This window comes from Dermacentor silvarum, chromosome 1 (assembly GCF_013339745.2).
Source record: "Dermacentor silvarum isolate Dsil-2018 chromosome 1, BIME_Dsil_1.4, whole genome shotgun sequence".
Taxonomy (NCBI): Eukaryota; Metazoa; Arthropoda; class Arachnida; order Ixodida; family Ixodidae; genus Dermacentor; species Dermacentor silvarum.
The window spans coordinates 97,308,052-97,323,837 of record NC_051154.1 but is presented as its reverse complement, the minus strand read 5'-3'; the positions used below and the strand labels follow the sequence as shown (position 1 = coordinate 97,323,837).

At 42.8% G+C, this 15,786-nt stretch overlaps 1 protein-coding gene across 2 annotated transcripts in view; it reads left to right on the top strand.

Annotated features, from left to right (window-relative positions):
- Positions 1–3,097: 3,097 nt before the first annotated feature.
- The window catches only part of LOC119433203 (eukaryotic translation initiation factor 2 subunit 2-like), a 42,087-nt gene continuing 29,398 nt past the window's right edge, over positions 3,098–15,786 (top strand). The window contains exons 1-4 of one of the 2 annotated variants that reach the window (XM_037700368.2): positions 3,098–3,290; positions 8,175–8,331; positions 12,422–12,516; positions 14,617–14,809. In XM_037700368.2, the coding sequence (XP_037556296.1) occupies positions 3,273–3,290; positions 8,175–8,331; positions 12,422–12,516; positions 14,617–14,809 (463 nt within the window). In that variant the 5' untranslated portion in view covers positions 3,098–3,272. The remainder of the gene's footprint in view (positions 3,291–8,174; positions 8,332–12,421; positions 12,517–14,616; positions 14,810–15,786) is intronic. The other variant, XM_037700361.2, reaches the window with a different exon arrangement.

Genomic DNA, 15,786 nt, shown 5'->3' with positions numbered 1-15,786 from the left:
GTTGTCGGGGTATCCACTTTAGTCTGTTAATCTGTGTGCTAAGGCTATCTGCGACTGCGTGAATGCAGGACTTCTTAATTGCCTGTTCGATAGCTGATTTAGCTATTCCTCTTTTTATAACCTTTGAATGGCTCGAGTCGTAGCGCAAGATTTGTTTTTCCCCTCTCCTTTTATATGACAAACATGTGTGACTTTGTGTTAGGCTTATTTTAAGGTCCAGAAACTGTATTCTCGAGTCTTTTGGTAGTTCGTGCGTGAAAGAGAGGCCGCTGTGTGCCTCTTGGAACATGTTTAACACACTCTTGACAGTCGTAGCACAAAGTCTGCTGTATTCGGTGCATACAAGATAATCATCTACATATCTGAAACAACGTATTACACTAGTGTCCTTACACAGCCACACAAGACATCGCATGTCTTGAGTGGCTGTGTGGTGTTCTAAAACCGGGATTTCCAATTTTGCGAAGTTTTTCAGGTTTCCTAATGACCACAGGTAAGCACAAGTATTTCACTCTATTTTCTGAGCAGGTATTCATTTTGCATGAGTAAACCAGTTGTGTGCAAGCCTGAGTGGACTGACATAAGAGCAGTGTCACTCCACTCAATCGTCATGACGGCAGCCCATCTGCTGCCGATGAAATACTTGTAATGAAGGGCTTGAGTGCGTGTTTTTTGGGCTATACATTTTGTTCACTCTTTGTCGACATGCACAGCCAAGGTAAAAAAAAAGAAAAGAAAGAAAGACGCAGCCGTGGTGTTTATGGTTTCCGTTGTGAATGAAAATTGCTTCGGTAGATTGACACTTTCGCACTGCATGGAGGTCAGACTTTCTCCAGTACGAAATGTGTGAATAAACTGAAAACGTCCGACTTTTTCTTGTCTTAAGTTTTGGCTGACTGAGAATAAATCAGCCAGCTTTAGTTGATCCACTTCACAACACACAAACAAAATTAACGAATGATGGTGCCAGGAAGTTATTTTCTTTAAGCTGGCGCCCCTGTACCTGTGGAATAGTTGAACCGTAGCCCGAAACTTAACCACAAGTTATTTCAAAGCGACTACTTTCACAAAATGTAACATTTTAACAGCAAATATTGTTGGTTAACAACGGTTTGCTGTATAAATATTTCTCGTAATTGCTAGGCGCTGGTGTGTACGAGTGATGCCCCAGTGATTTAAAAAATTGGCCGCCATTCCGCCCTGCAAACGTGAATGTCCAGCGAAGCTTTATCAAACACCACACATGGTCGAGCGCTGTATTCACGCTGTTCTTCTGGTGTCTTTAATTTCCGTGGTCTACTCACGGCAGTCTTAGAATGAACTGAATGAGTTGCTAGACGGGTCTCCCTTTCATATACGAAAGCTTGGTGACGTCACTAAGTATATATTATACTTTAATTAGTGACGATTTTATTAATCGTATCATAGGAAGCCAACATACATAGACGCCAAGGGAAACATAGGGGAAATTACTTGTACTCGCTAATTGAAATAAAGAAATGATAAATTAACGGAAATTAAAGTGGATAAAAAAAAAAAAAAAAACAACTTGCCGCAGGTGGGGAACGATCCCACGTCTTCGCATTACGCGTGCGATGCTCTTAGCATTGAGCTACCGCGGCGCCGTTTTCCCATCCACTTACTGTGGTATTTATGTTTTACTAGTACAACTAACCCTGGGAGTGTTAGCCAACGCCACCACTCACAAACCTTGGGGGCCGATGTGGAACATCCTTTCTACCGCAGGCGTCACGAGTACGTGATCTTATGGGTGAAGGCAACTGGTCAATAAGCCCACATATGTTACCTAAAGGCATCGGTGTTGCCGGATTCGAGACCCTTTCTTCTCATTTATTACATAACGACGGCCACGAATCCGGCAAGTGATGCCACATATGTGGGTTTATTGACCAGTTGCCTTCACCCAAAAGATCACGTACTGGGTATATATATATATATATATATTACAAGTTTCTATTCAATTTTAAATCTCTCTTTGGTGGGAAAATTTCGTGGAGTTTAGTCCCCAGTGGCGCAATTGGTTAGCGCACGGTACTTATTTTTCGTGGAGTAAACACAAAACACCACGTTAACAATTGAAGGCAAACGGCATATCTTACTTTGCAATAAGGCATATATATATATATATATATATATATATATATATATATATGCCGTATTGCAAAGTAAGATATGCCGTTTGGGAAAATTTCGTGAACACAAAACGCCAGGTTAACAATTGAAGGCAAACGGCATATCTTACTTTGCAATAAGGCACATAATGGTGTTGGGCTGTTGAGCACAAGGTCGCGGGATCGAATCCCGGCCACGGCGGCCGCATTTCGATGGGGGCGAAATGCGAAAACACCCGTGTACTTAGATTTAGGTGCACGTTAAAGAACCCCAGGTGGTCCAAATTTCCGGAGTCCCCCACTACGGCGTGCCTCATAATCAGAACTGGTTTTGGCACGTAAAACCCCAAATTTAATTTTAATAAGGCACATATATGCCCTATTGCAAAGGCATATATATTAAGATATGCCGTTTGCCTAATTAACCTGGCGTTTTGTGTTTACTCCACGAAATTTTCCCACCAACGAGAGGTTTACAGCTGTAAACCTGTAAATTTACAGCTTCGCTGTAAGATTGAATAGAAACTTGCAAGGTAAACGCGGCAGAAAGACAGCGCTTCGTAAACACGGCACACTTGAGCGGGTTCTGCTCCGCGATTTGGCCAATGTCGCCGCGCGGCCAGCGGACCTACAAACACAAGCCCGCTTGCACGATAAGTGGAAAAGGAGGGCTTCCATGGCTTTACGTGGCAGGCCTTCTCCTCCCAGCTGTGCGGCCTCTCCTTCTACCTTCAGACCTCATCAGTGACGTCATGAAGGAATTTTTTTTTGTTTGTTTGTGCATTATTTGCAATAATATGTCCGGCAACCGCCAGTGGTACAAGCGGCGCTGCCGCCGCGTATCTGCTAAAGCCCCGGGAAACGAAAACGAGTATCGGCATGGGACCGAGTGTCCCAAAGGAGGTATAGGGCGTTTCCGGCCCCTGATGGTTCTGCCCGTTCTGCTCCTGTCGCCGCCTGTAGTCGCTTTGGTCGCTTTGCATGCACATGTAATCTCGGCACCAAGTCGGCGAAGTTTCGTGGTAGCCGGGTCGGGTTTGGTGCGCGTTCGTTGTTGCAGCTTGCCCGTCGGGGTCGGTCACCTTGCGGTATTCGAATTTTCTTTGTTCAAACTTGTTGGTTACCGATCTTCGCTCCAGCATGGCAGACGACGAAAGTGTGAGGAAACTTTGCATCTGCATCGCTGCTTGCTTCGGAATCATAGCGTTGTTATATGAAGTGCAGTAGCTTTCAAACATCTGCACCACGTGAAGATCACTTTGAATGTGGGTTTAATCAGGATGTGGTTGACGATACGAATCTTATCGAATCAGTTTTATCGATCATCTGTTGTAGCGGTGAAACAGAATCCTGCCTGTTGAAAAATATTCGTCGTGGTTAGGCTTAGCAGAAGCCTTGTCGCTAGCTGGGTAAGTCCAAACCCTCGAGACAGCGGATAAATGTTACCTAAAGACCTCGTAGTGGTAGCTCAAAACATGCGACTACCGCACGTAGGTCTTGACACATCAGAATACTGCTTGCCTTATGGTCGACGAATTAGGCGCTGCCTGTAGCAATATGTCAGCGTTGAAGCCTACGTGTGTGTAGCCCGAAGGACACGCTGACTTGCATCTCCGTGTAGTTCTTTGAACATGCGCGAACCCACAAAGTATGGACAGCCTTTGTGTTCACTTTTTGACGTGTACCGGCATGTCGCGCCTTCGTTAGATGTCCATTTGATTGCGTCACGTTGACATGCTCTTGACGTAGTCCATGTCACATGTTGCTTGACCTAGTCATGCGGCCGAATCGTAAAGCGGCTCATTGCCAGCATTGTTGCCGAACCAAATTCTCCGCACACTGCTAAAAATGCCAGGTCACCGGTGTCTCATAATTTTTTCGAATTTGGTAATAATGGTCGACATTGTTCTAGCCGAAGCAACTGCGCAAGAATGCTCTGAAATAAATTACACTTTGGTAATGATAGTGTAGGTGGTGTGGACTTCGTAGTTCCTTGCTTTGAAAAATTGAAACGCAAAGATTACGTTCCAATATCCCATATAAGTGTGTTTAGCCCCTGTAGAACTTTGTTCCATAATGTGTTTCCTGTGGTCGTGATGAAGTATTGAAACAGGTTTTTGGCACCTTTGTCATCGCTGTTGATAATAGTGCCGAAATAAATATTGTACGCAATTTAGATTGTAATTCTGTGACTACTGATTTTCACAGTGCATCGCCAATATATTGCTCCATTGTGTCCTTCATTATAGCGGGCACCAGAAAATCGGAAAACTTGAATGCCGAATGTGGGCTTTGCTAGAAAAGACTTTTATTCATTTTATGGTGCTTGCTGGGGCATAAATGGAAGTAGATGTTATGCAGCTGAATACCCACATGACTTGCTTGCGCGCATGCGGTGGGGCGCTAGCAGTCGCATCAGTGCTAGAGTCACTGTCCTGCCCAACGAAGAGGAAATATGTTAAAAAGCTTCACAGGTGCTGTCATATTTACGACTGCACTGGTTGCACTGAAGCAAGCACTGGGGATCTGTGCACAAAGGCACCTGCAGAAAAGTAGGCTTTCTGGTGGTTTAAAAAATGTCCATAATGCAGGAATTAGGTTTTACATTACTGATACTGTCAATTTGGTTGATTGTAGCAGTCGCCATTGCTTGCACAGTTGTAATGTCATGTGATGGTGTGCATTGCAAAAGTTGCATTGTACAGTTATGCTGAGCCATGCTGGCCTAGCATAGCTCCAGCCATTACCTGTGCTCCAGTGTCACAGCATTGAACTGGATGAGGGATACATGCAATGTTTAATTACTGCTGTTAGTTAATTGAACCATGTTTGTGTACAGAATTGTTCAAATTTATGCATTGTTAGTAGTGTGTGGCTTGTGTCCATGTATAAGCGTGGGGTCAATATGTAGAATATGCGACATGGCTATGAAATGTGTAGATGTGATCTGGCTGGCATGAATAGCACAGAATGTATGCTTGCTAGGTGAATGGTCCTCTATGCTTCCAGAAGCAGATGTGAGCATTTCCCAGTTTTAGGCTGGAAGTAATGGAGCAGGGATGGACTGGGGGTGAGAGAAAGGTTGAGGTGACATGGCCAGACAGCATGGCCAGCGTCTGTCGCGAAGTCTATCAGTCTTAAATTTCTTCTGAAGTTGATGAAGTCAGGGTATGTACACCTTCAAATTCTTGACAACCCTTGAATTTTGAAAAATAGATTCAATGGCCCTTCAAACTGATTGAAAATATACGTGCTACGTGAAACTGGTGTTGGGGGTGACCTTTAAATATTCAAAAGTACTAAACTCTGCTTTGGGGCTATGTCATGTACACTATTGAGAATCTATCCTAGATATTTTCAGTGTAGCTAAGCGATGCAATGTGGAGTGTCCATAACCACCAACAGCAGGCTTGTTTAAATTGCTATTGTTGTCGAGCTAGATGAAGACTGAGTGACCAAGCCCTACCACTATTTTTATTGTTTTGGTAGTTAGTTCACATTGCAGCCATCATGGCTCCATTTTTCTAGGCTTTAGAAATGCCTGGCGGAAAGTAAGTTTCAGCCATTGTGTTACATTTAATCACATTAAATGTGATTAGCATCTCTCGGACACTACTAACCATCATGCTAGAAAGGGATTGACATTACAATGGGAAAGTCAAGTAGTCGTGCACCTTGAACTGGCACTGAAGCCTTCACGTGCTTATTGCAAAACTACAGTACTGTACGCTAATGTACAGTGTTGCCCAGTAATGAGTATAGGCATTTGCAGAGGCATTGTTCAAAACATAAGATACTAGACTGTTAGTCAAGCTTGTGCTGAAGGTTGGTCTGAAATCTACATCAACCTCTTGTGAACTAGAAGCATTGCTTGTAATAAGTTGTACATGCGATGTCGAAAACACTGATGGATAAAAATAACCTGGGGAAAAATGAGGTTGCTGTTGATATTAGTTAAGAGCAATTGTCAAAACAACACGCACTCTTGAGCATGTATCGATGTGCGAGACATAAAAACGGCATAGATGTCATATCAGCAAATTGGACAACCCAACAGAAGCTTCTGTGTTTTCACTGCTGGTGTCATTTAAAGATTATGTTGCTGAGTTGACCTGAAGACCCTCCATCCATGTGCCACCGCCGTGTTTGCTAAGTAGCGCCAACATTTGCTATGCCCTGCTGTTTCTTGATTTTGTCACTCAAACCAGTTCCGCTTCCCGGATATACAGTTCCTGAACTTTTGCTGGTTGCACGGTCACATCTCTATACAGCGGTGACGTCGCTTCCGCTTAGAAATTGGGACTACATAAGTTCCGCTTGGTGCTAGAAGCTGAGGGGGTGAGCGAGGGAGGAGGGTAGGTTGGCAGTGCTTAACTTGTTAGGCAAAAACGTGTTTGGAGGGGCTTTAAGTTGACCAAAGTACAAATTTTTCGTTGTTTGATTGGGGAAGTGCTAGGAGCACTGGAGGCTAGTTTTGACAATACCCCCTGTCGAAGTTTTATTTTTCCAGACTTCCCGATGTGGCTGAAAATTGTCAAATCTGACAAATAGTTAAAAGTGCAGCATTTTCACACTGTGCTCGTGCAAGAATTCAAACGGCAATGTGTAACAGTGTCTCAATTTAAGAATCGTCTATTTCTTTGGGCTCGGTAAGGAAAGAGTTATTAACAGTCCCCCTAAACTGCCCTGAGCAGACAACTCTTGTTTACGTATTTGGCAAATAAAAGCACCAAAAGCAATGCTTTGCAGTAGTTTGTGATATCTAATGCCTGTATGGCCATTCTCCTACTTTCAAAAGAACATTGCCAGACTAAATTATATCTGTGCGGCAGTGCAGGCTGCATTTAGTGCATGTTAAAATGTTGGATCATTACCATTTTGCTACAGAGTTTGGTGCGTAAGTTGAATTTGCATAAGCCTTATTGATGAAGATCTCTTATGGGCGTGAAATTGGAGACTTGCGTAATTGACTTTAGGTACGGAGGGACGTACGTGCATGAGCATAGTGGCTGTTGAGGATGCCTTGTTGCTTTGGAGCTTGTATGGGTTACTGTACTTACCATTGACATATTCTGTGAAAGACCTTGCCACTGCTTTGATAAATCACTCGTCTAACAGTGGTAGTGATTTACTAGTATTGCTTGAGGGTGGTTGCTTGGGCTAGTTGGTAATTCATGGTAAACGACGTACAGCGTGAAAGGACAAGGACTGATAGAGACGACAAACACTGTGCTGACTTCCAACAATATTTTATTGCCGTTGCTACATCATGTTTGTATATACAGTAGGGGGCATGCGCAGAAAAATGAAAGGCGGTCACAAAAAAGAGTTCTCTAACAGCAAGAATTGCTTGTTACGGTTGCACTTTTCGCAGCATAATACCATGTAAATTGTTTAGGGTACAGCTTATCACTTCTAGGCTGATCTGCTGCATGCATGTCCTCAAAATAAGTATTGGCCAAATGTTTGTTGAAGGAATACTGACATGACAGTTTTCACTTTCATTTTTTGCTTGAAATGAAGGTTCTCGACCTCAAAACTAAATAAAGTACTTCCTAAATACTTAACTATGATAAACTTTTCTACAAACCAGTTTCAGTTTTGCTTCCGAGGAGGTGTTTATGTCATGGATGTCGTGACACAGAAGTTGGTCATGCGAGAACAGAACATCATGATGTTTTGGCAATCGCTCTGGATTAGTAGCAGACCAAACGAGCTGGAACAAATGCCAAAATGTCAGTGTTCTGCTCTCACGTTAACACTTTCTGCATCACAACATGACACATGCAGCTCTTGGAAAACAAAACCGGAACTGGATCATACAAAAGCTATTATAGTACATTGTTTAGTGTGCTTTGAGGCTTGCCAATATTTTCTCTAGTGTTTTATGGTTGATGAGTTTTATTGATTTAAAAAAAAAATGAAAAGTATGAAAATGGCATGTCAGTACTCCTTTAAGGTGACTTATCCAGTTGTATAACGGAAAACTAGAAAACAGTTTTTGAAAGCGGTCACCTAAAATAGTTGGTGGTTCTTCTGCAGATCTTCGATCCATCATTGAAGAAGAAGAAAAAGAAAAAGAAGACTCCTTTTGACCCCAGTGCATTGGAAGATGGCAGCGCAGCTGATGTGGCTCAAGCAGAGAATGGCATTGAAAAGGAGGATGCTGAAAAAGAGAACCGTGAGGATAAGGATGATGGTGAGTTTCAGATGATGTGCCGTTGGCACAGCAGTTGACATAGATCTGGGCCTCTATTTTGTAGTGATGCCTTTTTCAACACTTTTGGCGTTCATGAGTAGCTGCGTTCGAACGCAAAAAGTTTCAAAAGGCATTAGCATTGAGAAAACGAATCATTACTTATGCACAGCCCTGCTTCAAGTGCAAATTTTACCAGTCAACACCAGCTGCAGTCAGTCAGTTGAGCTGTGTATCCAAGATTATGCTTGGCACCATACCATTTTGATAAAGGCACATTTCAAATTGAGTTCCTGTAGTCATTGATAACGCATTTATATAAAAGTAACAATGACTATTAAAAACATGATTCAAGCCCATGTGTTGGATTACCAACACTGCAAAAGCCAGTTTTGAGATGCACATTGTGAGATGCACAATGTGCATGGTCCTCAGCGTGTGAAATAACTCAAGTTTGTGGCCGTGTATGCTTTTTGGGCCATGGTGATGTACATTTGCTTCAGCCAACAACAATGTACCTTATGCACCTTTCATCGTAAACTGCCCTTAAATGAAATCTTTCTTTGCGCACAATCATGCTCCAAATAAACTTTTAATCATTGAAGACTGTATTATCTGAACTACTTGCAAGTGACAAAATGGGAATTTCTGGAAATATTTCATGTAAAAAATCATGCGAGGATAGTCCACCTTTTGCGTTGTACTGTTCACGGGATCAAATCCTGGCCAAAGCAGCCAAACTTCTATGGGGGCGAAATGCGAAAACACCCGTGTACTTAGATTTAAGTGCATGTTAAAGAACCCCAGGTGGTCCAAATTATTCTGAAGTCATCGTAGTGGGGGACTCAGATCGTAGCCAAAACCACGATCAATCAGATCGTGGTTTTGGCACTCGGCCACGAAGATTCCATGGATGATGACGTGCCAGGTACCGGGAGAAGGAGAGGTCAAGTGAGATCAGAAAACGGTTTTATATACAAATGTACATCGTATATTACAAGAAGGGCTTATGATATTGGAGCTGTCTACATTCCAATGTCTTTGCATGTCCTAGCGTTTAAATTTCCGAGTGTCTGCACAACACTCGAAGTTCCGCTTTTTTAGCCCTTTCATTTCCGTCTTTCACTCGGCGAGGGAATGCACTTCAGTTCTTCTTAGCCAATGACCATCTTCGACCAGTTCGCCATATCCCGCCCATGATGTGTCCCCGTTCCATCGGGTTCCACCTCCAATGTTGCCTGATCGCCCCCGCACACCAGGCAACGGGTGACACCTTGGGAACCAAACATTGACGTGGTTCCCACGGGAATGCTCGACGCTGGCCCCTTGCAAGAATTAATCGCCTCTCCGCGACGGTCATTTCGCGGAAGCCAGCGTTTTCAGGGAGAGGGCGGTGGCCCCTGAGAGCGGTGGCCCCTGAGGGCGGTGGCTGTTGTCTCGGAAGGGTTCCTGGTTGGCGCGTTACAGTCAGCGCCAGGCCTCGTCGCAGTTTGGGCGGGCGCTGGTGCTTCACGGAAACGCACCAAGAGCGACGTTGCCATTTTAACGACGCACGAGGCCGATGACCCATTTCAGCCTGGGGACTAATTGCTCATCCATCAGTCCCAGGTGACGGTGACGCTCCCCGGCCGTGAGAAACGACAAGCGTAAAGAGCACTCCACAGCTTTACATCGTGTCGGTGAGGCCTCCTTTGCCCCAAAGGACTGCCAGACACAACAGCACGTAAAACCCCATAATTTAATTTTTTAAATTTTACTGTAGCACCACCTCGGAGACACTGTGAGAAATTAAGTGGAATGCAGGCATAACTATGTGAAGCGTGGTAAAATTTTTTGCTGGTTTATCAGCTATTTTGGCAATATCTTTCTGTTACTATCAAAAGAAGATTCCTAGGCAAAGTTTTGTCTCTGCCATAACATTGGTTCTTGCAACCAAGCTTAATAGCTTTGGCTGTGGACAAGCAACTTCATTAAGGCTTTGTAAAGCAGTAAGTGAGGACCTGATGTTCAAGGAAAAAGCTTAGTTGCACAAACTTGATTGACATAATTTAGTCTTGATACAAAATTTTCTGGAGTATTTCTGCCATTGGTCAGCATGTACGCTGCCTTTGTGACATTCAAGGTACTGTAATTAAATGGTAGTCTGCTGTATTTCGAGGGTCTGTAGTGTAAACCTCTCTCCTTGCTCTGTTACTAGAGGCAGCAAAAGCTTATTAATAATCACTAGGCTGATTAAGTGACTGTACAACCAAAGCAAAATGTTCTGTTTTTACTGTGATTAACTTTTCTCACACAGATAGCACTTTGGACATGGTCAGAGAATTATAGGAACACTAAAGCCAAATACTAAGTCGACGTGGACTGTTAAAATACCATTCCAGAAACCTCTCAACACTTATTTCGTGTCAAGAAAAGGCTTAGTTTGTGAGAAAATTGCACAGGAAAAGTCCGTATACCTTTAGTGCAGTTCAAATCGCCAACCCCCGAATGGGGAGTGTTGACGTTGCATAAGTCATCACCGTCCTTTGCTTCCGTCGGTGAGTAAAACGGCGCCCGACAGATGGCGCTGCTCTTGGTCAAGTGGCGTGGACCGCTCGTGAATTCTGTGACATCACATGGACATGGCATTCTCTGCTACTTGCAGTTTGTGCGAGTTTCGCAAGCCAGGAAAACTAGCGCAGCACTATGTGATAACGAAACTACTAAAACGCGAAAGAGCGTGCGGCACAGAGTGGAGAAAACGAAATCTTTGGACTGCCTGCGTTGTTGTCAAGGGTAACATCAATGAGTTCTTTTTTCTAAAAATAAAACAGAACTGGAGAAGTAGCATTTTCTTTCGTCCTATAATGCAATACAGTGATCTTTTTTTATTACGAATGGTTGAGTACTAGTGACAGAATTATCACAAGTGCCTTTGTCATCAGGCTAGTACATGAATGTTCCGGAGTAGTCTCTAATCGTGTCCTGCGTTTACTTCAATTTCTTGATTGCTAAAGCTCTGTTCGCGATAATATTGGCGCCTTAGACATTTTTGAGCACTATTCTATAACTTTAGCTTGACTTAATATTTGCCTTTAGTGTCCCTTTAAGTGAGGCCAGCAGTAAATACAGAGCTATACAATGTTTTAAGGAACAGTCACCTTTCTTGGGCATGGCAGTAATGTTTCCTCGTTTGAGCTCATGAGAAAGAACATTTGATCGCACCATATTATTAAGTATAACAAGGAGAAAATGGGATATCAAATGAGTGATCATACTTTTAATATGAAGATTGCATGCCATCCAGCCTTGCAGAATCCACATGACAGGTAACACTTCTTGAGGTGTTGGCAACATGAAAAATGAATGAGAGGTGAGCAAATTATGCTTCGTGATCATGTGTTGCAGTTATGGGCTGATTGAAAAAAATATATATATAACTGAAGGTATCGGTAAATTGCTTTCAGATGACGGTAAATGTTATTGTGAAGCTATTATTTTTTTGCATTTTCTTCTGTGAGAGAGAATCGAAATGTGCCCAACAAGGATAGGAATTTTGAAAAACTATAATAGCTATAATAGCTTAGAACTTGGCAGGCAGTCCCATCTAAATGGAAACAAAGTGTTGTAATCTCTAGAGTAACATTTTGTGTGGCCTAGGCTGCTAGAGTAACATAGCAATTGTGCAATGCCCAAATTCCAAGGCAGGCACGCAAGGTCTGAGTGTTCCTGAAAGAAGTATGCCTACTAAAAATAATTAGTCTGTTGCAGTGTCAGTGCTATGGAAATGCCGAGGTAATGTGCACCTTCTAGGTATAGGTACACAATACTTTAAAAGTGACAGTCGAAATTGACTGCATCCGGTAGGATTTTCACATTTGTGCATCAGTTTTATACCGTCTAGTACGTATGGAAGTGGTTTGGTTTGATTGACCCCAATGCACCAGTGTGCACAGCAATTTCAGAAGTTCGCCAAGGATAAATTACCTGTGGCAAACTGCTGGAATTGGACATTAGATAAGTTCATTGCTTGCACGCCATTTGTCGACTCGGTAAGGGCCACATTTTTTTTCCAGTCCAAAAGCAGTGGTGCTTTTTTTGTATGTTTGTGCAGATCCCACTCTGGACTTGGATGACTTTTCTGGACTGAAAAAGAAAAAGAAGAAAAAGAAGCCATTCAGCTTAGAAGATATGGATGCTGCACTTCCTGTACGGTCACTTTATGCATTTTTCCACAGTTCACTTTGTCACTTGTACCCTCGTTTACATTGGCAAGAAGGTTTCTCTGCTTTCTGAGTACCATATATACCATATTTATTCGAATATAAGGCAAGGTTTTTTGCCCAAAATCTTTAGCATCGAAGTCACCCCCCGAATTTTGCTTTTAGGAGTAGCTTCACGGCAGCTCGACCTTCGCCTTATAGTGTGGCTTTACGGCCGCGCGCATTGTGATGCCGTGAAGCCACATTATAAGGCGATTTTTTTTTTTTTTTTTTCTAGCTCCTACAACTGGCACCACCCTCGCCTTATAATCATGACCGCCTTATAATCGAATAAATACGGTAGCTGCTGCGAAGAGATTTTCGTCCCCTCCTCGCCAAATCATAACTTTCGTCAACTCCCAATCAAGCAGCACTAGTTAAGACTTGGAGTGCTCGCAGCCGGAGTGCTGCTAATTTCTTGCTCTCAGTAGTTCTCGCCAATGATAGAGATGCAGATCATGCACACGGGCTAGACTTGTGGCCGTAGAAGTGGCAGTCTGCCAGCAATCAGCTGACAGTTGCTGTGAGTGCGATTCATTGGTGTGCTCACAGGACAGAATGGCAATAGTTAATAGATAGTTTTAGAATAGGGGCCCCAAAGAGCTTTGCGGGTGTTAGCATTGGGGAATGCAGGAGTGAAGAGTTTTAGAACTGGGCTTTGCGTTTGCGAATAGCGTCTCGAGCTTGCAGCGCCACTACGATGTCAAAGAAAAACTATTATAAATATTAAAATAAACTATACCATTTTATGATAAGAAGAGTAATGTTGACTTTTGTGGTTTTGCGTTTAATACAATTGAGAGGTTATTCTACTAGCAGCAAGCGATTTGTTGTGCTTAATTTTGAGTAACCAACTTTACGTGCCTTCACCAGCCAAGTTAATCCAGGTTAGGCCTACGAGCCATGAAATCGACAATTGAATTCGGAATCAGCAGCGTCTAATGAATCAATCTTCATTACACACGTTAGTTGACAGAAAGCGATAACCGCAGTCACTTCTCCTAGCTTACGAACTTCGCGCGTTACCACGAATCAAGTCCAGTTTGGTACTCGGAGAGCCGTCGCTTTGATGGGTGCCGCCATGTTTGTTGATGCAAAGCTTTTGGGGCTCCTGCTAAATCGGTGAAATAGCGTGCCCAACGCAAAATCGAAACGCAGTTTGCAACTCGCGCATGCGCTGTGGTGTCGACGCTATTTCTTTGGGGCCCCAAAACGTTTGGGGCCCCTATTCTAAAACTCTCTAATGTGTAGGAAGAAAGCCCTGGGATGAGTTCACATGACATGTCCTAAATTGTCAGCATCATGCACTTACGGTTGCATGCGACATCTGCACTTTGTGGCATTACGACAATGTATGATGCACATAGGGCTGTGCGATGAGGAAATGTGAAACTCTGCCATAACATTGACCATTGTGAAATTGTAGATATCGCATCTCACTAACAGACAGCACTGAGCAAAAGTGTTAACGAATTCTATTTGTACAGCTGGCATTGTAAAAAAAAAAAAAAAGTGATATTTTTTATATGAACCTCATTTTCTTGGACCCGCCTATTTAGACATTTTTGCAACCCCAGCCATGTCGGAAAAATTGGTCAGCAAAATATTACTGGAGTTCTATCTGGAATTGTGTACTGACTAATCTAGAACATATTTTTTTGTTTTTAAAATTTCTCTTGAATTCTCTGTCCTATTTGTGAAATTAAGTTATGGTTGTGCATTAATGAGTGTTGCTAATTATGCTTTTTTGTTGTGATATGACATGTTGCTGCATACTAGATAGAATGCTTTTTTTTGTGTTTAGCCTTGAACCTGTACTAGCATCTGTAACTATGGGTTCAATTAAGAAAGATCTGTCAATTTTTTCTGGAATGTCAATGTGGAATTTCAAATTTGCATTTGGATGTCAGATTTCTGCTACTATGACATGTGCCAGAGTCCTAGCCAGTTAGGAATGTTGAAAAGAATGGAAAATGAAATAGTTTGTTACAAAATATGGCCCCTACGTGCAGTTACAATTTATTTTGAAATTGACAAACATGTGCAGGAAACAGAACCAAAGGAAGAATCGTCTGTTGCGGCTGATGAAGATAGGGACGAGGAGCGGGATGGCGCTTTCGATGATGATTTGGACTTCAACCTTCCCAAGAAGAAAAAGAAGAAGAAGAAGATCACATTTGATGCGGTTGATACAGAAAGTGGTGCAGCTGGAGATGACGAAAATGATGATACAACATTTGGTGAGTCTAGCACATGTGTTGATGGGTGCAATGCGTGTATTTTTGCTTATACAATAAGCATTTTTGTTGCTGCTTTTTATTAAAGGTTAGTGGCTACAACTATATAAATGCAATGCTGAATTTTGCGCAGGTTTGTAACTGCACTACATGCTGCTGGTAGTGCAATGCCATACCTGCCCACTCGTGAATGTCAATATTTGTAAAAATCCCATGGCTATGACAAAAGAGGGATAAAGGAAGGGGGTTAATAGCATGCACTAATTAAACTGCGCACAGACTTTTTGGTAACGGAACCTATTTTTTATAAAACTTGATGCAACATTCCTTAAATCTTAGAACTAGCAAAAAGTTCTTGATGATTACGAAAAATTCAGGAGGATTGTTATACAGTAGAATCTCGTTGATTCGAACTAACGCTGTTATCCTGTCATAATCATGTGTACCTCAATGTGTGAAAACAACTGATAATTTGAGCTCTTAAGCATTAGCACCAGTTAATTCGAACAGACCCCATATAGCCTTATGCCAGCAGCACTCCAACCCACGTGGCGGATGACCAGGCACCCGCTGTGGTAGCTTAGTGGCTATGGCACACTGCTAAGCTTGAAACCGCATGTCAATAATCATGTTGTGTGGTTCTGGCTCGCAAAACCCCAGATTAAAATTTTTTTTTTTTAATGACCAGGCGGTGCGCAGGTCGCTGCTGCTGCTGCGAGGGCTGTGAGTAATCCTAGCAGCTGCTCACATTGCAACTTTGAGCTCTCAGCGAGTCTGTAAGCTTGGTCGGCCACACGGCGAGACAGAGTTTTGACACACATGTTGCGCTATGCACAGGTCTGGTACAGAATGCCGTAACACTCTGCACTTCGTATGGTGCACCGTTGGAATTGGTGTGAAAGCTTCAAAGATTTTTGTGAAGTTGCAGTAAAAAAAAAAAAAATGTGCGATTCGGATTCGCTCAATTTGAACTTCCATGT